This window comes from Meriones unguiculatus, chromosome 7 (assembly GCF_030254825.1).
Source record: "Meriones unguiculatus strain TT.TT164.6M chromosome 7, Bangor_MerUng_6.1, whole genome shotgun sequence".
Taxonomy (NCBI): Eukaryota; Metazoa; Chordata; class Mammalia; order Rodentia; family Muridae; genus Meriones; species Meriones unguiculatus.
In genome coordinates this window covers 45,730,813-45,752,495 of record NC_083355.1, presented here as the reverse complement: position 1 = coordinate 45,752,495, position 21,683 = coordinate 45,730,813, and the positions used below count along the sequence as shown (strand labels likewise).

Here is a 21,683-nt window from a genome sequence, read left to right as displayed (position 1 = left end):
GAGGAGAGGCAAGGCAGACCTCGATGACACTGTCCAGTAAACAGCTCAGCCTCTCTGACTTACGGCTTCCGTGTCTGTAAGATGTGTCACACATTTCGAACATGATGAGGGCTGAACACAAGTGCCAGACTGAACGCTGACTTCTTTTAATTTGATTGTGTGTGTGTGCATGTGTGCGTGTGTGCGTGTGTGCGTGTGTGCATGCGTAAAACCACACCTGCACTCGCAAAGCCATGCTTCCTCTCCTAAGTGGATCCGACGACCCGCCCCACTGTTACCACAGGCGTGGGGTGTGCATCTGCCCCTGATGTATAACCCTGGAACAAGCCCCTGCTCATCTGTGCATCAAAGCTGCAGCCTCCCCTGGGCTTGTTGATCTTGCTTTCCAGATCAACACTGTAGATTTACACGGCTGTTCAAAGACAGACGTGCTCAGACTGGGTGCACACAAGACCTCCTGGGGGTGGAAAGAGCGGGTGGGGTGGGTCCGGCCAATGACAACCAGGACAGTCAGGCTTGTCACGGTGCATGAGAAAAGGAGAATAACTAAGCTATAAGAACATTGACTGGCGCCCTGGAGCTGGCCCTGGGGTGACAATCCCTCCTTAGACTTCTCTAAAGGGCAACACTGCTCTGCACGGGGCTAAAGAGGAGGTGCTTGGAACACAGTTCTGTCTATAGGAGGACTTCCAGCTAACAGAATTACCTACAGGATTCTGGCTCCCCTGAGGGTGACACTCTCCTTTGCTACTGAGGTAGTTAAAACACTGTGAAGGTTTTCTCCGGTGACCCCAAGCCCTTGCATCACTGCCCTCTGGTCATACCTAGTTTCTCGATAAGATGGCCAGACAACAAGCTTAGAGGTCAAAAGTACAAAAGCATGAGGTTGGTGCCACCGGGAGTCATAACCGGGAGCCCTGCAGGTTGCTTAGCTTCTCTGAGATGCTCGTGGACAGGGCGTGTCTACCTGGGAGGAGCAATGAGAACCTATAAAGCTCTTAAGAGAGAGCCCCGAGCACCTCAAATGCAGCTTCTCTGCTGCTAATATGAAGCATGATGTGTTCCCGTGTGCTCAGCACCACACCAGGAGCTGGAACTTCGGTGTTGAAGGCAAAGGGGTGGTGCACTTTAGAGTGCCAAAACATGCCTCTAAGGGGAAGCTAACAATGCAAGACCCAGTGTCTGTGATGATGGCCTGTAGGTGTCAATCAGTTGGCAATCAGGGGCGCAAAGAACAAAGGCTTCTGGACACCTGTACCATCACTGGCTCAAGTACAGGTACCAAACTCCAACTGGCAGAAGCAACATTTTTTCCGATCCTCTCTCCTCCCTGGACTCACTTAACTGATCCCTTACTAGAGAGGCCAGAGGGGTGTCTGCTGGTGGCTCTGGGGAGAGCACCTGTGAGCAAAGGAGTCGTTTGAGAGGCCAAACCTGATGACAAAGCTGGAGAGCCCAGGACATGGGGAAAGAGGGAAGGAACATGCGTGCTTTGGCCAACTGTGCCAGAGTCACCTGGACAACTTGCTACAGTGATCAGTGGATTTTCCCCACCATGGTGGGAACCTGTCACAACAAGGTATTCTCAGAACTGTGGCATTATCTCAATCAGATACGGACTAAGCCACAGCCCACTCCCTCCTTTCTGAACCTGTGCACACCCCATGTGCCACTAACAAATATCCCCAGAGCAAAAACAAAGCCTCCTTCCTTCCCTTGAGACACCCACGAAGAGCTCTGTGTACACACAAATACTATTCTTGGCACAAATACTATTCCTCAGAACCACAGAGACAACTTCGAGTCCTGGGAATGGTGAAAGTCCTCAATCCTGTCTGCCATTCCTCCTGACAAGGGACAGAGAGGCTACTGGTAGATGTAATGGCCCTCAAGAAAAGCCACCAACAATGAGATGTGGGACTACCAGCCTCAAATAAACATCATGTAGCCTCTATTGTCTGAGTGAAAGATGCCCCATAAGGGATGTCACCTCTCCCCTCTCTGAGCCACAGAAGAGTTGCCTAGCAACAGTGTTCCTGGGACACAGCTGTAAGAACCAGCATATTTGATTCATTCTACCACCCAATCGTCATGGACTTGTGTGCTCTTTGAAACCTGAAGCTATCTGATACACCCTTGGATGGAGAGAAGGGTTCCTTAAAATGACACAAATGCTTCATAAATACCAGCCTCTTAATATGCGTGTTGCCCTGTACTGCCAACCACCAGTGTCACCAACATCTCGACCTCTTCATTCTTACTCTGAGCTAGTCTTACTGTCCCTTCCTCAGAAAAGATCCAAGGATGAATAATAAGCCCTGTGCAGTGTGTCTGGTCTAAGGAGCTTCACATACACAATCTTATTGAATCCTTACAAGTCTGAGGTATAGAGAGAATTGAAAATCTCTCAAGTGACAAATAAGTGTCACACATCAGTAAGAGATAGAGCTGGGGTCCAAATCTAGGATCTCAGGCCCCAAGAATGAAAATACAAAGCTGGCTATAATAGTACATGCCTGTAATCCATACAGCCTGAGAGACTTGAGTGGTCAAGTCTAGCCTGAGCTACACAGGGAGACCCTATCTCCAAAAGAAAAGAGGGAAGAAAGGGAGTAGGTGAAAAAGGATGGGGAAAGAGAGGGGAGGGAAAGGGAAGAGGAGGGGAAGAGGAGGAGAGATAGGAAGAGGAAGAGAAAGGGGGAGGAGAGGGAAAAGAGATGGGGATGTAGACAACGGCCAAGATGGAGCAACCTGCTGGACAAACTAAAGACGACTGGAAAGCAGGAGGTTTGGGGATCCCACTCTCATAAAACTTTCAAAGGCTGGTGTCAGGGAAGACAGTGTCTTCAGGTGTGTCAGAGTCAACAAAAATGATCTGAGGAGCCAATGAGCTGAATTCCAGAGTTGGGCAGGCTGTCAGCCAACTGCTCTCCTGCCCTCGGCAAAAGGAAGGGTGGAGCCCTGACTCTCCCATGGTCCCTGGCAGGAGGATCTCTCACCAGGATACAGTGAGACAGTATGTGTCCAGTACCTGGGGTGACACCTGCCCACTTGAGTCTGTTCTCCTGCCTGATCTTAGTGTGCAAGATAAGTGACAGTCACCACTAAGACCCAAAATAATGCTTGATTTGAATGAAACTGTCCAGTGACAAGTAAAGAATTTCACACCTCAAGTCCAATGGGCAACTGAACAGAAGTGCTGGCCCTCTCAAACCAGACAGCTGAGTCAGAAAACAGGGGGGGGAAAAAGGGGGATTACGGAAAGGAGGTGAAGGGGGTGACGATGGGATGAAGAAGGCAGGGAGGACAGTCAGGAAAGCCTTTGCACTGGCTTCAGAAAGCCTTGGGACTTGCACTTGGCAAAGCTCACCTGACTCCTCTGTTTGTGTCCTCCAGGGACAAGCTGCTCATTCCAGTGCTGGGTGGCTTGACCCTCAAAAAGTTCTCTCTGCAGAGCTGGAATCTCACCTAGACTTCTAAACCCTGCGGTCTTCTGCTGGCCTTTTATCATTGCTTGTGACTATCTCTTGCTGTCCTCCTGACCAGTCACTTCTGGCTCCACCACACTCTCTCAGCCCCCATGGCCTCCCAGCCCTCAGCACACCTCCCTGTTACCTTCCATCGAGCTCTCCTGGGAGGCATAAGGACAAGAAATGAAATGCTCGGCTCTCACATTACCACGGGGTCACCTCATCTCAGCCCCAGCTGGCTTTACAGAGCAAGCTCTACTCCAGCCACCAGCACCATAGCCTCCTCAACGTAGGGGGCCAAAATCAAGAGGGTGAGAATGGCATGGGGGTAGGGGAGCATGCCCATCCAAACTTTGGGAAGTAACGGAGGCCTCTGAGTCAAAGATACTAATTGCCCTACCTACTGAGACGGCTTCAGTCAGTGTCTGCTGTTCCTCCAGCAGGAACAGGCTCGCAGCTCACTCAGACTGAACCATGAGTGGAGCAGAAGCCCAAGGCTGGCCTCTCTCAATCTCTGTGTGTGTGTGTGTGTGTGTGTGTGTGTGTGTGTGTGTGTGTGTGTGTGTGTTCTCTCTGTCTCTGTCTGTCTCTCTCTTCTGTCTGTCTGTCTCTCTGTGTCTTTCTCTGTCTCTGTCTCTGTGTGTTCTCTCTGTCTCTGTCTGTCTCTCTCTTTCTCCCTCGCTCCCTCCTTTCCCCTGCCCTTCTTCAGTGTACTGCCAAAGGCATGCAATCCATCCATGGTACCACAACTTCTCCGTCCAGAATGAAAAGCAGTGACAGAGATGTCAAGACTGTGTCTGCCTCACTCACTGTCCTGTCCCCCCTCCACCATCACTGGTTGAACTCAGGTTGTCCCTACCTGGACCCCAAAGAGACTTTGCCAGAGATGCCTGTGACTTCTCCTGCCACTAGGGGTCAGCTGAGACCAATGCATTACATACACCAGTCGAAAAATTACCAGCTAGAGAAATTAGCCTGCTGCTTTCCTGCTCCTCATGCCATTCTCTCCCACTGTCTTCTACTCCTGCCTCCATGTTATGATGTCAGTTGGAAGGTTGGGCTAGACCAGTGTTTCTCAAACCATGGTCCATCTGTGCTATACCCATACCACATGGACAGACCAATGTTTACTTTTTCTCTCTACTTCATTACAGACCAATGGTCTAAGGATGAGTACCTTCCAAAATGAAGTGATACACAGCTCCTTTATCAGAAAAAAAACAAAACAAAACAAAACAAAACATGAGGTTCTAAGGAGCACAGCTACAGCCACACCCTTAAGCCATGGAAATATCTTTCATCCAAACCATCATTGCAAAAGATGAGTCTTTCTCATTAGAAATGTGTAGATTTTCAGATTGTCATCTATATAAAAGTGAAAACTTCCAAATGTCAGTAGACCTGGCAGGTCCTGAGTGCAACTCCTCCAAGCAGCTTGGTTTACAAGCAGGTCTAGATGCCCACTTCCTGCGGAGGGGAAGTTTCCACTCTTAGTGTGAGAACTGAAGCGAGGCGTGAAGCAGCACGTGGCACACACAGCCACAGCAGAGCAGGTCTGCTTCTGGGATGTGGCCGCTAGGGAAGACCAGTCTGAAGGGACAGGTGGTGGGATGCACGCATCCCTGAGCACCCTCCTCAGTCCATGCCTGCCTGGGAGAGAACGTCCAGCCCAGGCATTCTCTTTCTGAAATCATTGCAGACAGTGATAGGCATACTCTGGAACTATTCCACAGAGGTCTAGGATTAATTGCAAAGAAATGTCAATAATCCTGACACCACAGTCCTGCCTGAGGCCCCATAAGGAGACCATAAAACTAGAGACTGACTCTTGAATTGCACCACGATCAGGCCTGCTCCCTTGCCCAGGCATGGGAGAGCAGAATTAACACTGAAGAGGTACACAAGAGAAGCCAAGGTCTCCTTCTAGGGGAAGAGAAACATACTGACCATGGTCATCAGTGTTCCGGAGGCTCACTCTGTGTGCCTAACCCTGATGGGTCCCTCTGTCCCCACAACCACTCAAAGGCAGGTGTGAAATCTGAATGGAAAAATGGGTCTGTCTTCAACCAGAGAAGTAAAAAGAAGTCCCTGGAATACTGGTTCATAGGCCAGTCATAACAGAGTTGCAGCATGTCCTCTCTTGAAAGCCCCTCTAGGAGAACCTCAGACACGCCGAAGTAAATAGAACACATACCAACTGCTACTACTCCTAAAAAATGCAAGAGGCTTGATAAAATGGCCTTGAGCCACCATCCTTTAGGTATTTAGCTGCTGAGCTACCCCATCCATTGGACCCATGGGCAGAATGTCCACAGCCTACATACAATGTTAAAATAAATATTTATTTGAAATCTTAAAAAAAAAAAACATTAGTTCTAAACTATAAAAGAAAACCTATAAAACTCAAAGCAACAAATCTTCACAAAATGTCTGCAAAACACAGAATTGTGCAAGCTTGTCAACGGTAGCTCAGCTCTCTGATCATGCTATTATAAATTAATTTACTGTGGGAGGTGGAACACTTTGATGGGTGTGCTGTGAGGTTGGACAGAGCCCCCAGAGCCTCAGAAGGCCTCTAAGTGGCTGCTCCCCTGCCTTTCCTAGGCCCAAGCCTGCACCTAGCCTCACATCACCCTCTTCTTGGCAAGGCTGTCTGTCCACTGTGGCTCCCTCTTCCTCCTCTGGTCCTTTTCTCCTCTCTCCTTCATTTTTGTTTTTCTCAGAAGCAAACAAAACAAATAAAGCAGAGTCTCATGATACAGCCCAAGCCTTCCCTGCACTCAGCATCCTCCTGCTGTGGCTTTTCCCAAGTGTTGGCAATCCAAGCACACACCTCCACACCCTGCTCCTCTTGCATCAAGATTCCCCTGGTTCCTCCTCTGTTAGCTGCTTCCACCAAGACTATCCCAGAAGCCCTGCAAATCTCCTACCAGTATGGACAAGCAGCTCAGCAATTCCCACCCTAGGGAGGAATCCCAGCAGCTGGTTCTAGCGAGGGCCAGCAGAGCTACGCCCTGCTCTCAGCTGTCCATCTGGGCAGTACGCAAGTGACCCAGGCCTGTCAAGGCCTGGCTGGCATGGGTGGAATCTTCATGGTCAGAAACTAGAAGGGAGTATCATGTAGCTGTTGAGAATTTGGGAGACCTGAATTCAACTCTGTCTCCAGGGTGACCTGGGACAAATTATTTAGTGTCTGATCCTTTGTTTCCTCCCCTGTAAAACTATACTCACAATTACTAACATTGAGTGTGAATTATTATGCCAAAATTACTATATCCATAACACCAGCCTTCCCCACAGAGCACTAACAACAGCTGAGAAGTTTAAGATTATATGTGACCTATACAGCACAGGTAACGTGTGCCCTGTTACAGCAGCTAAGGCTATTTGCTATGTCATAGGCAATCTGAAATTTCTGGGCATTATTCCAGTGAACTCTCACAACACAGTGACAGAGGTCCAATTTATTATCTCTGGGTCCTTAGCAAGAAAACTGTAGCTTAGGGACTTTAAAGATCTGGCCTAGGACCCTGCAGCTGGTATTTTTAAAATAACCACGTGTAACCCCAATACTACCACCTCTACAAATCTCTCTCTGATGGGAAACTGGCAGAACCTTTACTTAGGGTCAGAAAGTCTAGGTGTAAACCTTTGAGGTGCAGGGTCCTGAGACCCCCATGGCTTCTTGTAGCCTGTCCTCTAGCACTCATACTTGCAAGACACACACTCACCATGTGTTAATGGAGTTAATCAACAAGTAACTAACCAGTTATTTATATCCAGTCAAATGCACATGATTACAGCCAGGGTCAAATCAGATGCAACATAAGTGCTGTGTGGACCAACAAGCACGCAGCCAGGACAGGATGAGAAAACTGCCTGCCCCTCACTGGTTCTGTGACCATACTGGCTGCATCTGAGTCCTTTTGGGGACAGGGAGTGCATTCTGGGTAAGCCCCTTCCTTTTTCAATGCTGCAGAGACTCCACCCACCGACTCACTCCCATCCAGGTCCCAGCACTTTGCCAAGATGAAAGAATCAGCACTGACCCAGCTACTGAAGACCTCTAAGGCTTATGGCCTTACCCCCCACCGCCCCCATTCTTTCCTGGGCTGTCTGACCACACACAGAGGGAGAGAGGCAGAAGCAGCAAGGTCCTTAATTCATATATCCTCTCCTCTGCTGACTCACTTAACCTGCTTAGGAGATTCCTGGGCTGAAGATGGCCCAGGCCAAGGGAGAGCACGGAGATTGTCCATGCTCTGAGTCATTGCTGGTTGCTCCAACCTAACACACAACGCCCCAGCCCTTTGCAAAGGCCCAGCCCATCCTGTTATCTCTAACTGGCCCTTCGGCTCTGAGGCTGGATTCCCAATAACTTAGGGGCTTGATCTCTTTGCCCTCTGCCTCAGTGACCCCAAGTCAGCCTGTTGTCCATACCTTAAAAGACTCCAGGAATCCTCCATGGGCCCCATTCTCAAACTTGTCCTCCTCTGGGCCCAGGCCTAGCATGACCTGAGTGTGTGTGTGGAGTTCATCGTGAAGGTTGTCCAGGAGAGCAGCCCGGGTCCGGTCCTGGAAGGGAGGGGGGTGTACAGACGTGAGCAGCATAGATGTGCACTTTCTTCTGTGCTCCAGATGCCTGGTGTGAGGGCAGCTACTGTCACAGGCCCCTGGCCACAGTGGAGTCCTAGGAGAATAAGCTTCGGGCTCACTAACACTGCAGTTAGCACAAATGTTCTGGGCTGGCCCCTGCTCGCTCTCCCTGCCCACACCACCTCTCCCAAGGCTTTCCTTGGGGACTCCCAGCCCAGACCTCAGACCAAGGTCTATATCCACAAGCCCCCTGCCCATGGCTCTGTGAGAGCCAACTATCAGCCAGGGCCATGCATGCAGCCTGGACGGGGCTACACACAGACTGGACAACGCCTTTCAGCAGGCTAAAGTCCAAGGGACACTCCTCTCCCAACTGTCCCCAGGTCACCACAGAGCCGAAGCTGAGTCACCTAAATTCCACTTTTCCACCTTTATTTCTAAAAGTCATTCTGTCCTCCCAACCCTGACCTTACAGGCAAGTCCAACCACTGACCCTGTGACACAGCGCTGTCCTCTATAAAGACCTGCACAGTCAGATTACCAGGGAGAAGTCAGAATGCTTTCTACCCAAGTCTATGATTTTGATCTCAGACTACATTCATGGCTCTCCTGGCGTACGTGTGGCTTGCAGACCTCTGGCCGGATACAGCTACCTGCAGCTTATCCCTGAACCTCCTGCAAAATGTTTGCCTTTGTTGAGCCTCTTAGACGCTAATCATTTCTAACTGGCCAGTTCCTGTCCTATCTCCCCTACACGCCTCTCCTCCTCTAACGCCTGCTGGCTAAGGAGGCCTCTAACACTCGAACCAAACGCTGTTTACAAACTTCATGACCCCTAAACACTGTCCTGCTCAGCCAATGCAGCCACCGTATACAGCTGAGCCCCATCTTCCAGCCACGGGAGGGTGCCGTCAGCCCACGACTCCCACACCAAAATGCCTGATTCTGCCTACTCTTGACTGTTCCCTGGGTCTGGAATGACTTTCCAGTCTTCCTATGAAAGCTTCATCAGACATCAAGATTCAGCAACTCAAAAGCAACTTCCTCCAGGAAGCCTTCCCTGAACACACCCTCCACCATCCCTAGCAGAAGCAGTCACTGCCCACCATCGTAGCCCAGAGTTTAACATGGCGTGCTGTAGTATAAATTATAACTTGTCTTCCGTAAAGGCCCTTTTCCCAGCCTGTGCACCACATGGCAGCAGAAGGGAGTCTTATCCTTCGTAACAGAGCAAGGCCCGGGCATAATGCCTGTTCAGTAAATGACTGGTGATTGGCTGCTGAGACCTAGAGTCGGGTAAAAAGTGAGTTCCCAAAGCTGCAAAGATGGCAGGCTTAGCAGGGAGCAGAGGGCTCCCCAGCTGAAGAGGCAGCATGTGAGATCCCTGAGGGAGGCTTAGAGCAGCCCAGATGAGACTTCCGGTCCCAAGCTCTCACCTCCAGCTTGGCGAACTTGTCCGACTTGCAGCAAGCATTCTCTGCGTTCGTGAGCTTGGTGAGCAGAAACTCCCGGAATTCTGCACCCTGAAACAGGTTAGAGGGCTCAGAACTCTCCCAGCCTTCTCGTCAGACAGAACGCCTCCAACCACAGTAACAGAGAGCAGAGCAACCCCTGCATGAGCCCTTCTCGTATCTGGTCATCTCCAGCCACGCCAGGCTGGAAATGCTGATGTGCAGCATGGAAGCACTCCCCAGTGTGGGAAACCCTCCCTCCACATGGCAGCTTGGTTACTGGAGGTAACTCTTGCCGCTGGCCCTGGGCCAAGAGCATGGTATGAAAGTCCTCCCACTAACAGGAAGGCAATCCCAGTGTCAAACTCCCAGCAAGGGCCGGGTTGGCGTAAAGGGAGATTCAGGAAGAAGACACCCCAAAGCTCTCACAGGACCTCCCCTAGAGTGCTCCCGGTCTCCTCAAGCCCATTCCGACCAGTGGCACTCAGGGAGAGAGATCTGGGGTCTTGGGCGTGACAGGAGTGGAAAGACGGGTTCTTACCTTCTGGAAAACGGGCGGGCTTGGCAGAGGAGGGCCAAAGGCAGGCACGTCTTCCCGTGCAGTGACCGATACCTGAATGAAACAGTCTCAAGTGGGCTAAGACAGAAGAGGAGCGCCACTCCTTAGACCAGCTCACCTTGTCCTCCTTCCCAGAAGGCAGACAGATTGTCTGTGTGAGCATCTCCCATGAGCCCCCAGTGATGCTCTCTAACGGGCTGGGTGGGATGGAATCCTGCATCTTCTCTGCCTTTCTAGGGGCCGGAAGCAAGGTTGGCAAGATGATGTCCTGAGCCGGGGAACCACGGCCCTGATTACAAAGAAAGCAACACAAGCAGCCAGGAGGTTTACCTTGCTACCCTACCGCAATGTTCGTCCCAGAGAAGGCAACTGAGAGGAAACAGATGGCACCCCCAAAACCAGAGAAAGAAGCACAGAGAATCCAGACTGCTCCAACCCAGGTGAGGCCCCACTATACTGACCCCCGAACCTGGCCATATGTCAAACTTACTTAAAGTGTTTAAAAAGTTAATACTGGGCCAAAGAGATGGCTCTACAGGTTTATAAAACAAACGAACAAAAAAAGCCTGATAGTCCCAGAATAGAACCGACTCCCAAAAGTTGTCTCTGACCTCCATATCTATGTGCCTGTGTCCCCCACAACAGAGCACATACACACATATACAAACATATACACAACAACAACAACTAATTTGAAGAAAAAAGTAAACACTGTTTGCAGGAAAAGCGTGCTCGTAGCAGCTTTGACACAGGCAGTGGACCCAGGTCTGAACCTGGACCTACATACAGAGACAGTCCGCCTGGCTGAGGCTTGGGCACAGACATACCAAGGGCAATGGCTGGGAATGAGGATGGGGGACATCCAGGCTCTAGCCAGATGCTGTGAGTGTAAGAACATCCAGGGACTCTATCTGAGGGTGTCCTAGAGCAGGTCACTGCCTCACCTCTTCTCTGCACACAAGTGTCACCCCCTGAGGCTGCAGGGCTCTGGGGAGGCTGCCCTATCCTTCACTAGCAGTGGCTGACGTGAAGGCCCTGGCATGCTGCCAGCCACTCTGGCCTGTGAAGTAGGGCAAGAGTCTGCCAGGCTGGGTGAGCAGGCAGCCTGAGGCCCAGCCAAAATAAGGCTCTGCCAAGTCCAGAGGAAAAGAAGCAGAGCCTTGGTCAATGGAGCATTCTTCCTACAAGCTCAGGCTGTCTGCAGGGCCCACACTGAGGTGCTCAGAGCCGAGAAATAGCTTTGTGTTCACTGACAAGATTTCTGGCTGAGCCCCAGGTGCCAGACACAGCCCCCCTCCACCTACCACACACGCACTGGTGGCCTGAGTCTAGAATTCCATCTCTGAGGAGGAATCTGGCTGCCCACTGTGGGTATCTGGGACACTTGGGACAAAGCACAGACGCCTGCAGGCCCAGCTGTTTCCCCTGGCTCGACCCTCCTCCTCAGGCCCGCACTGAAGTAGTCTAGCTGACAGGGAAAGCGTCTCAGGCCTTTAAATCCACAGGTCAGCGGGGGCAGGATCCAAGTCCTCTCCGGTAATGTCCATCAATTACCATCCTCATCCTAGCTCCTCCTCTGACCTCAGTCTTCCGAGGCAGCTAAGCCTTAGCTGCTCCTCAGCTCAGCTTGCTTCTGAAAGCAGGAGCATGGAGTCTACCTTCAAGCCTGGGCTGGGAGGAAGCAGGGGCCAGGCCACTGTGGGAGCATCTTTGAAGCTAGAAGGAGCTCGGTGTGAGGGCAACCAGGTGCCAGGGGAGCTGAGAGAGTGAAGGCTGGAAACCCAACAAAGCCCCCTGCCTGGGTGTGGCCTGCCACCCTGAAGACAGGCAGGATTGCTCAGAGGGAGGAGTGATGAGCAGAGGAAGGTCCTCATCAGCTGCCTGCTTCACAGAAGACTCTTGAAACCTTGGCAGAACTCCAGGAGTGTGGTGAGACAGCCCCTGGGGGGTAGGGATAGGGGATCCCATTGATTACTGAGCTGCAATCTCTTTCCAATCTAGAGCAATGGGAACTAGACCCCTACCTGAAAAGTAATTCAATGCCACATTCCATGCACTCATGGAGCTGCTTTCTCACCTGCCCCAGAGACTCCTGGGAAGACTTCTGTTCCAGGCTCCCTGGCTCTGTGGCCTCAGCTCTAAGTGCCCTCCGTTGCTTCCCTATGAGCAGGCTAATGGGCCTTGTTAGGCCTCAAGAAGACTATTCAAGGGCTAGTGAAATGGCTCTGTGGGTAAAGGCACTTGCCACCAAACCTAACTACCCGTGTTCAATCCCTAAGAGACACACTTCAAGTTGGCCTCTGATTTCCATATGCACACTGATACCTGCACACACATACAAACATACATGCACACAAACATACAAACACACACTTTCTCTCTCTCTCTCTCTCACACACACACACACACACACACACACACACACAACTGAATGTAGAAAAACGAAGGCTGTTATACCGCAGAGCACTTACACACAGAGCGAAAACCACCGTCACTGTTTTCTCTTTACTTGCCCACCAGCCTCCACACACAAAAGGCCACCTTAAATGCAGAATTCCCCAAACTGCCTGGCAGCCCATACTCCACCTGCCTGTGCCTCTGGACTTCTGGGCTTCTATAATCCAGCTTTCCTGCTTTGCAAAGACAGAAACAGAGGCCCAGACACGGAAGAAACTGACTCGCAATCACAGCAGCAAAGGGACAGAAGCAGAGCCCCCAGGCTGCTGCACCCATCTGGGGTCCCTCCCTCCTTTACTCTTCTTTCTCCTTGTCTGTCTCCTGCCCAGGGTTCAGCTAAGGCCCAGCATCAGCCAGGACCCCTGAGGGATCTAACCCAATCCTCCTGCAAGGATCGAGGGGGATCAGCACTCTGGGGAGTGAGCACCTTAGAAGACACAGGCACGGTAACAAATTCAAACCTTCCTCAAGGCAGGGAGGGGAGGGTCTCGCTGCCTGTGGCTGAACCGCACTCACTGGAGCCTCTGCCCTTTGCCTGGGGTCAACAAGGCCAGCTCTTCCTCATTCCCCAGCATTCCCAGCGCACAGCAGGCCCTGAATAAGAAATCCTGTGTCCACCAGCAAATGAACCAGACAATTGTAAACTGAATGCCCATCTCAGTCAAAGCAGGAGATCCCTGCTCAGTGTCAGAGGGACACACGCAGCCATGCACATAAAAGCCCCACGGACCTCAGCAGGAGAGGTGTCAAGGACTTCTTGGGGAAGAGTGTGTATTCTGCACACGGCACATGGATATATGTGCACATGGGGGTAGGGTGGATGCATGTGGAGATCAAAGGACAGTATTCCTCCTCCTGGAGTGGGTCCTGATGCTCAAACGTGGGTCACCGGGCTCTTGTAGCAATCACCTTTACCCACTGAGCCATCTACATTTGGGGTTCTTTTGATATTTGTTTGTTCATTTGTTTGTTTGTTTGTTTGTTTTGAAACAGGGTCTCTGTAGCGTTGGCTGTCCTATGTAGACCAGGCTGAACTACTCAGAGATCCACCTGCCTCTGCCTCCCAGTGCTGGGATTGAAGGCGTGCGCCACTAAGCTTGGATCCCACCTTATCTTTTGAGACAGGGTCTCTCTCACAGAACCCCTATTTGGCTAAACTGGCTCGCCCCAGGGATCTTCCTGTCTCTGCCACTCCAGGGATAGAATTACAGATGCCGCCAGCTCTCTATGTGGGTATTCAGGATCTGAATTGAGGACCTCAGGTTTGTACAGCAAGCACTTACTTCCTGACAGCCATCTCCACAGCCTGAAAACTGCTTTATTTTTAATGTCTCAAACTTGGTTTTAAAAGTTGACAGGACTTTTGCACTTAGTACATGTAGGTTTATACTGACAAAAGCTGTAAAGGTGGCTGAGGCACAGGGAGCCCCAGAGAGGCCCAGGTTAGTATCTGCTATACATTCCCAGCCTCCATCCTCCCATCCCTCCTCCTGATTAAGATGCTGGCACCCAGTAGTCTATGATGCAGGGAGCCTTTTAGGAACTGAACTCTCTCTTCCCAAAAAAACAGAAACTCAGCACTTGGCTCTTACTCACATGTGGCTCAGAGACCACCTAGCCCTCACCCTAAAATCCCTGAGTTAGCCTGTCTCCCATGGGTCGCAGGCCCCTCAAACCAATGGAATATAGAGGTGTGCTGCCCCAGAGGTTATGGCAAAGAAAGGAGGTGAAGAAACAGCCAGTGAGAAGGACAAGGAAATGTGTCCTGTCTCTATGCCAGGCTGAGGGATGGGAGCCAAGGACAGCCTAACATTCCACACACCTCCTCCCATTACAGCAGGTGACCCTTTTCTTTTTTAAATTAACATGTACTAATTATACATATTAATGGAGTTTAGTGAACTATTTCCACACTTGCATACAGCATAGCCTAACTAAATCCACCTCGCCTCCCACACTCTCCTCATCCTCTTTTATTTTTATTTTTTTTTAACAGGGTCTCACTATGTAGGCCAGACTAGCTCAGAACTCGATCCCCCTGCCCCTGCCCCCACATCTGCTGAGATTTGGGAATTACAGGCATGTATCACCACCAGTGATACATTTTTAGCTTAACCAGAAAGAAAAGTCCCCAGTCAGGAACCTCCTCCAGGTCTTGCATTCTCACAGAGATCTTCCAGTTAACGCCACTCACATGTCCACATCATCTAGATGCAGGGGCCAGGGTCTACGAGGCCACTCCAGCCTTCGTCTTCCGTCGCCTTTCGCTCTCCTTTCCTGACCATCCTCTAAGCCTTCCCCCCTCTTCCCCTCCTCCTCAGACTTCCTCTAGAAAATGTTCTCACCATACCCAGCGAGGGTGCTTGAGGCTTCTGCACTGCTGAGTGAGAAGCTGGAGAGCTAGCAGCAGTAGCATGGAGACCACAAAAGGTGATTTTCACCAAGGGCCAGGCTCCGAATCTCAGAAGCCAGACCAACCATGGGGACTGCAATACTGTTATGACCTAGTGACTGCAGCTGTCACTGTGCCCACCAGCCGTGGGGACTGCCCCACAGAGGCCTTGTCCTTACCTTGTAGGATGGGGTCTCTGCGCCTGTGCTCTCAGCCTGAACAACGATATAAGCATGTAAGAAGTTTGACGCGATCATGTCCGGGACAAAGGGAGTGTTTTCTTCTTGAAAGATGATGGCCACAATGTCATTCCCAATGTGCCGCTTTCTCTGCAGCTAAACAGAAAGTATCTCATCGTTAGCAAAGAGTTAGGAGCCTGCCCCAAACAGGAAAGAGCTCAACAGCAAACTCCTCTTTATTCCACCTTTCATACATCCTCAACTCTGAGGCCCAGCTCTTCAGGGAGTCGTTTCTCTCAATCAGTGGGAGCTACCAAGATAAAAAGGGAGAAAGACAGCCATATTGTTAAGTAACAGCTGCCTGGAGCCTGGACTCAGGGCTCTGGAGACCAAGTAAGAGTACGAGGCCAGGTCTGGCCCCGAGAGAGCCATAATTAATCGAGAAGAAAGACAAACATAGGAGAAGCCACCTGAAAATGCTAACCAAGCTGTCAGCGGTGGCTAAGTCAGCTGCTCCCTGGCAGGAAGGACCTGACAGCAGCTTTGGGAACACAGAGCAGGTGACAGCAGAGGGCTTACAGCATCCTGAAAAACACAGGCAGGGTGGTGAGGAAGTGCAGACAGAAGAGTCAGGAGGCAGACCACGCCACCAGCGGTGAGGACACAGAGAAATGCAGATCGGCTGGCTAGGGGAGAGCGGGTGGACAGGACACTCAGCAGTGTCAGGCATGTTGCCAGGCAAGCTAGGCTACAAGCCCCTACTGTGTGCCAGGAACCCTCAACTGCTATTCATACAGATGATTACAAATGTTACGGTCTTCCTGTACACCAGGTCCCGCCTGCATATTTGGTCCTTTATTAAATGCATACTGAAAACAGGACTTGTACTCAGCCCTTTCAAACTGAGTTTCTCATTTACAGAGTACCTATCATGCTCTGAGCACTGTACTGGGAGCATTTATTTTATGCAAACTATATCACTGTTGCATGAGTGCTCGAACACACACACACCTGAGCGCCCATTTCATAAAAGGAAAGAACCGTCATTGAGATTTGGTTCCTGCCAAGAGCCATGCTCTGTAACATATGCCAGAGTGAAATGACCCTGAGGTAACGAGACTAGGGCAGTAGGTAAGGGAGGCTATAAGAAAACAGGGACCAAATGTGAGACAGCCAGGGAAAACCTGCTTTGGCTACACAACAAATCCCATACCCATTTGTTTCTAGAATGTCCAGTTATTATTTGCCAGCCTCGTCATAATTCCCCTGCCGATATCTTTTACTCCTAAGAAGCCAAGCACAGTGTTTACAGCTTCTCATCCCCACTCCCTTCCCCATGCCCTAGGCACAAACAAAGAGGTCAGAGTTTGGAGGAAGCCCTCCTGTGTTCTCTGAGATAGGAAGGAAAGAAGCAAGATAGGGTCATTGGTGTCACAACAGGCAGGATCAGCTGCTCTCCGAGCCAGACCCTCCCCAGGGATGCACAGCTCAAAACAGCAAGCCTGGAGAGAGTCGGCAATGCTGGAGTCATGGGTCTCACAGAGTCCCAGGTTAGGGACAGGCACCGAGGCTGAGAGGATTCTCATGCAAGCCTCACACTCACAGGACAGCAAGAAGGAAGAAAGGCTGAGTGGCCAGGACAGGAGACAGAGGGTTCACAAGAAGGAGACACATGCCGTGTCAAACCTGGAAGCCTGCTGCTCAGAAACCTACAGAGCTTCATAGCAGCGCTCTAGCACACCTGCTACCCTACACATTCCGAAGCCACGAGAGTCACACAGAGCTCGCTCTACCGGCTTCCGGCTCCCCGCTGCAGGTCTGCTGTGCAGCCTTTATGAACCGTATTTGCTTTGCTCCCAGCTTCATCAGTGGAAGTCCTTACTGTTGCTGCTGGAGGCAGAGCCCAGGGCCTCCCGCACACTAGAGAAGCACCCTACTGACGAGCGACACCCTGAGCCTCAGGGAGGTGTTTTAACAGGCCACCCCAGGCTACAGTGTCCCATCTGCCGAGGGGGAGCAAGCTGCAGCTTGGCCCTGCCTTCTTGTGCCAGTTACCTGCTGGGTGTCACCATCCGTGAAGGGCAGCTTGGTAGAGACATGGAACATGATCTCGCGGTCCCGGAAAGTGGTGTACACTGACTCCACCCCTGTCTGTCCGTGGGTCACATCCAGGCCTCCTCGGAAACTGTCATAAGACGGGCGGAGCAGAAGAGAGGTGAGGTGAGGCGGCATCACCGTGACTCCACAGACGCACGGCAGATCAGCGCTGAGGGCTGAGGGTATACAGGTAGGAAGGTGTGCAGATCTGTTCTTCTGAGCGGCCACACCCAGTGTTCTACTGTCAGTCACCTACATGAAAGACAAAGACTGGCCTCGTGGCACAAGTTAGTAAACAGAGCACTCTGAAGAACACACCAGGATGATCCTGAGTTTGAGCCAGCCTGGGCTATGGAGCGAGACTCTGTCTTACAATACAACCAAATCAACTAACTAAGACCATGGCAGAGCTTCAACCGCAAGCCTTTGTTAGGCCTCCTCCACAGGACTATTCTTTCATAACCCTGCACAGATGCCTGGCCTAGTGTCCCAAGGCTCCCAAGGCTCCCAAGCCTGGGTATGAGCCTTTGTTCTGTCCAAGTCATTGGTGAGGAGCCAGAACAGTGGGTCCCTCTCCTGGATGTAGATGAAGCCACAGGAGACCAGGGCCCTGCAGAAGAAGGCACACAGACGATCATCTTTAAGCAGCCAGAGCCTGTGGAGAACAATCACTCCGTGTTTGTATCATCCCAGACAGGAAGGAGAAGCTGGGGAAGAACTGACGGCTTTCGGGAGCCAGCCCTTCTCCTGCTACAGAGACACGCCACCAGCCTGACAGTGTGGTCTTCGGCAACTGTAAGGGGGGAAAACCCAACCAGATGCACTTCAGATCCAAAGGGCAAAAGAACCTACAGGCAGCCAGGCATTCAGGCTCCAGGGCTGCTTTGTCTGCACTGTCTTTTAATCCCCTGTGACCTTGGAGGGTGCTTATCTCCCTTTTTCACAGATAAGGACCCGGAATCTTTTCCAGGTGAAATCACTGATCCATCATCTTAGGGCTTGTTTGTGTCAGAGGTGGGATTCTAACCCTGGCGTGCCTGGCCCCCGACAATAATAGGGACTTGAAAGTGAAGAGAAGATGAGGTGGGGAGGAAGAAAGTGATTCTTGAACTGCAATTGGACTAAATGCTTCTTATACAACATGTTAGGTTCTTGTTATGGCTCCTGGACAGGAGCTAAATCACAGGACTCTCAGCCATACGCCACTCAGCTGGACAGGTCTGAAATATTCTGAAATGTTGCCTTTTCTTAGGAAAATCGAGAGCCAGAATCTTCCAAACAACAGTCCCAATAGTCTAGCTTTCTGTCCCCCTTTTTTAAAAGAGCACACACTATTGCATGGATTTCTGCCAAAAGGGTTGTTATGTTTGCACAAAGTCTTAATTATCTGTTCTTCACACACCATCCAAATTGGGTCATTGCCTTCCAAAAGGCACAGGGTTCTCTTTCGCCTGCCAGGTGAGTGGTAGGGAAGGTGGATTCGTTTCACTGTCCGTCTGAGCCAAATGTAATTAGGAAGGCAAACCTCAGCAGGAGCAATCTCATCATGCTTCTGAGGCCACTGCCTTTCAGCCAAGCTGTCACTCTGGATTATCCCTAGGACCACTGAGTCTTCAGGAATGCAGATACATGAGCAAGGGATCAGAGCTGGAAATGTCCCCATGTTCCCCCAGGACAGAGCTGCCCACCCTGGCCCTCACCAAGGTCCCCTGACAAAACTCACCCTTTGAAATCCTGCAGTGTGATGGTGTCCCCCAGGAGATCCAAAAATTCCTTGAAAGCTGGGCTCTCCTCATTGTTCCCAAATAGCTCCTCCTCCAGGGTCTGGAAGAAACACAAGGGCCAGGGGAGGAATGAGAAGAAGCCACTGGGTGTGGAGTCAAAGTGTTGCCCACACTCCGGGTGGGTCCCTTTCTCTCTTCCTCCCTGTTGTTCAGGACACTTGCCGTAGCTGTCCTCAGGTACAGAATGGGGTAATGGAGGAGCTCTGCATGGCTGGCTGCTGACCCGGCTAAGGAGACCTCGGAGTCCAACAGGGGTCAGAGCAAAGAGAACTCTTAGAAGTGACACCCAACACATGACCCAAAGTGAAGGACTGGCCACTGGCTTCCAAAGAGGCTCTAGAAAGAACTCGCAGAACTCTAAAGTATGGCTCAGCTTGGTGGCATGCTCCCTTAATCCCTGCACTCAGAAGGCAGAGGCAGGCAGAGCTCTGTGAGTTCCAGGCCAGCTGGGTCTCCAGAGAAAATTCTAGGGTAGCTGGGGCCACACAGTAAGACCCTATCCCAAAACAAAAATTGTACAGTAATCCAAACTACACTGAGACCCCACTTCACAACCACTAGGATGGTGAGTGACAAGAACAAGCGTAGGTGAGGTTACAGAGAGCTCTGAGCCCTGGTTTACAGCTTCTTGACAGGAATGTGAACAGGGAGATACTCTGGCAAGAACCAGTCAGTTCTTCAGCAATTCCACCCCTAGGCATATACCCAAGAGAGATCAAAATGCATGGACACAAAAACTGTGCATGAGCATCAACAGCAGCACAAGTGGAAACAACTCACATCTGCCAACCAACAAACAGATTTGTAATGTGTTACATCTACTCTGTGGAACAATATTTGACCATAAATAAGGAATGGATACATGTTACAACATAGATGAGCCCTGAAAACGTTTATCTGAGTGAAGGAAACCAGTCAAAATTTTCACATATTCTTCTGCTTCTCAAAGGTCCAGGATAGACAAATCCCCAGAACCAGAAGGCAGACTATTTTAAGAGATTCTCACTATGTAGCCTAGGCTGGCCTTGATTTTGATATCTTCCAGGGATGGGACAGAGGAGTGACCATCCATAGTATCAGGTTTCTTTGAAGAGATGAGCATATTCTGCAATTAGATCATTATTACTGTGCCACCGGGACCCCACCACAAGCCACCTGTGGAGGCATACGGTCCATATGTGGAGGCACAGTCATTCATATGACTGTGAATGACACCGTGTGCAAATTATAGGTTAGTAAAGCTGTATTGAAAGTTAACAGTAAGAAAAATTACAATTAGAAAATGGTCAAAAAGAGACGTAGATGACATTTCACCTAAGTGGACACACAGATGCCGGAGGGCTACCAATGAGGTACGCCATGCATGCATCAAAAGGGCCAAGTTAAGATTCAGAAGCACTGACTGGCTGGGATGCTCAAAAGCTGGACCACTCACACTGATGTGTGAGACAATAACCACAAACGGTCTGGCAGCTACACATGCAATTTACCGTGGGGCCAGAAATTATACGGCTAGGCAATTATTCCAGAGAAATGAAAACATAGGCTCAAAACCCAAATACTACATAACAGTGTTCACAGTAGTCAGAATTCTCCGAAGCTGCAAACAACCCTAATGTCTTGAATGAACAGCTAATGTGAATGAACAGCTAAGCAGAGTGTGTGAAGCTAGACCACAGACAGCAATGAAGACAGAGCCTACGTCAGGCATGGTGGCGCACACCTGTAATCCCAGCACTCAGGATGGTACCAAATTCAAGGCCAGCCTGCAGCCTGGGCTACACAGTAAGAAGATATCTCAGAATAATGAAGGGAGAGAATGAAAGGGTGGGGGGAAGGAAAAGGGGAAGGAGAAAGGGGACAGGGAGAGAAAGAGGGAAACAAGAAAAATGAAAACACACAAGAGAAGTCTGATAATCTGCTGAGCAGAGAGCAGCCCTAGAGATTTTAACTAAAAGGTTAATAACTAATAAAGATTAGAAGTGCCATATCAGTGTGGTGCTATCGAAGTGTGAAATAAAACTGGAGAGCAGATAAATGGTTGCCAACGGTTAGAAACTGGAGGGAAGAAGGAGAACAGAGAGAGCAGGGATACGGGTTTGGCTATAAAAAGAAAATGTAGGGAACTTTGTAGTGAGAAGCTGTTTCTTGACAATGGAACCTACACATGATTAAAACAGCATGGAACAATGTCAGGGGCTGGTCGGATGCTTTGTATTCTGATGCTAATTATTGGCCCCCAAGATCTGGTTGCTGCCCAGATGAGCAGACACTCAGATATCTCAAAATGACATTTGTAACCTTAAAAAGCCTGCACCTGGGCAGGACAGAAGCGGGTAGGTGTGGCTAAGGTTCAAGGGCTTTGGGAAAAGAGGGATCTTAGAAGAAGAGACAGGAAGAGAAGGAGGAAGGAGCAAGAGAGCCGGCATGGGTTAGCGCGGGAGAAGCTCATGGCCGGCATGGATGGAGGAAGCAGCTCAGTGAGAAAATAAACAAGTATTTATGGAAATATGAATGGGAGGTAGCCTGGGATGGGGGCTCGGAGGTAAAGGTAGCATAGAGGGTTAATATCTGCCTTGCCCCAGGTAAGATAAGGCTATTCCAAAATCTATCAGGTGTCTGTGTCTTTTATTAATTGTAATAGTATCAATTATATATACTGCTGTAATAATTGTAGGGCTAATAATAAACATTTTTA

General features: G+C 50.4%; 1 protein-coding gene across 13 annotated transcripts in view; it reads right to left on the bottom strand.

Moving 5' to 3' along the window:
- Rap1gap2 (RAP1 GTPase activating protein 2) overlaps positions 1-21,683 on the bottom strand; it is a 223,270-nt gene that overhangs the window by 13,219 nt on the left and 188,368 nt on the right. For all 13 annotated transcript variants that reach the window (XR_009592920.1, XM_060387325.1, XM_060387323.1 and 10 more), the window contains 6 exons: positions 18,925-19,025; positions 17,160-17,289; positions 15,105-15,260; positions 10,059-10,130; positions 9,503-9,589; positions 7,911-8,045 (listed from right to left, as the gene is read on the bottom strand). Coding sequence is in view for 12 of the 13 variants with exons in the window: in XM_060387325.1 (XP_060243308.1) it covers positions 7,911-8,045; positions 9,503-9,589; positions 10,059-10,130; positions 15,105-15,260; positions 17,160-17,289; positions 18,925-19,025 (681 nt within the window). In the remaining variant the exon portion in view is untranslated. The remainder of the gene's footprint in view (positions 1-7,910; positions 8,046-9,502; positions 9,590-10,058; positions 10,131-15,104; positions 15,261-17,159; positions 17,290-18,924; positions 19,026-21,683) is intronic.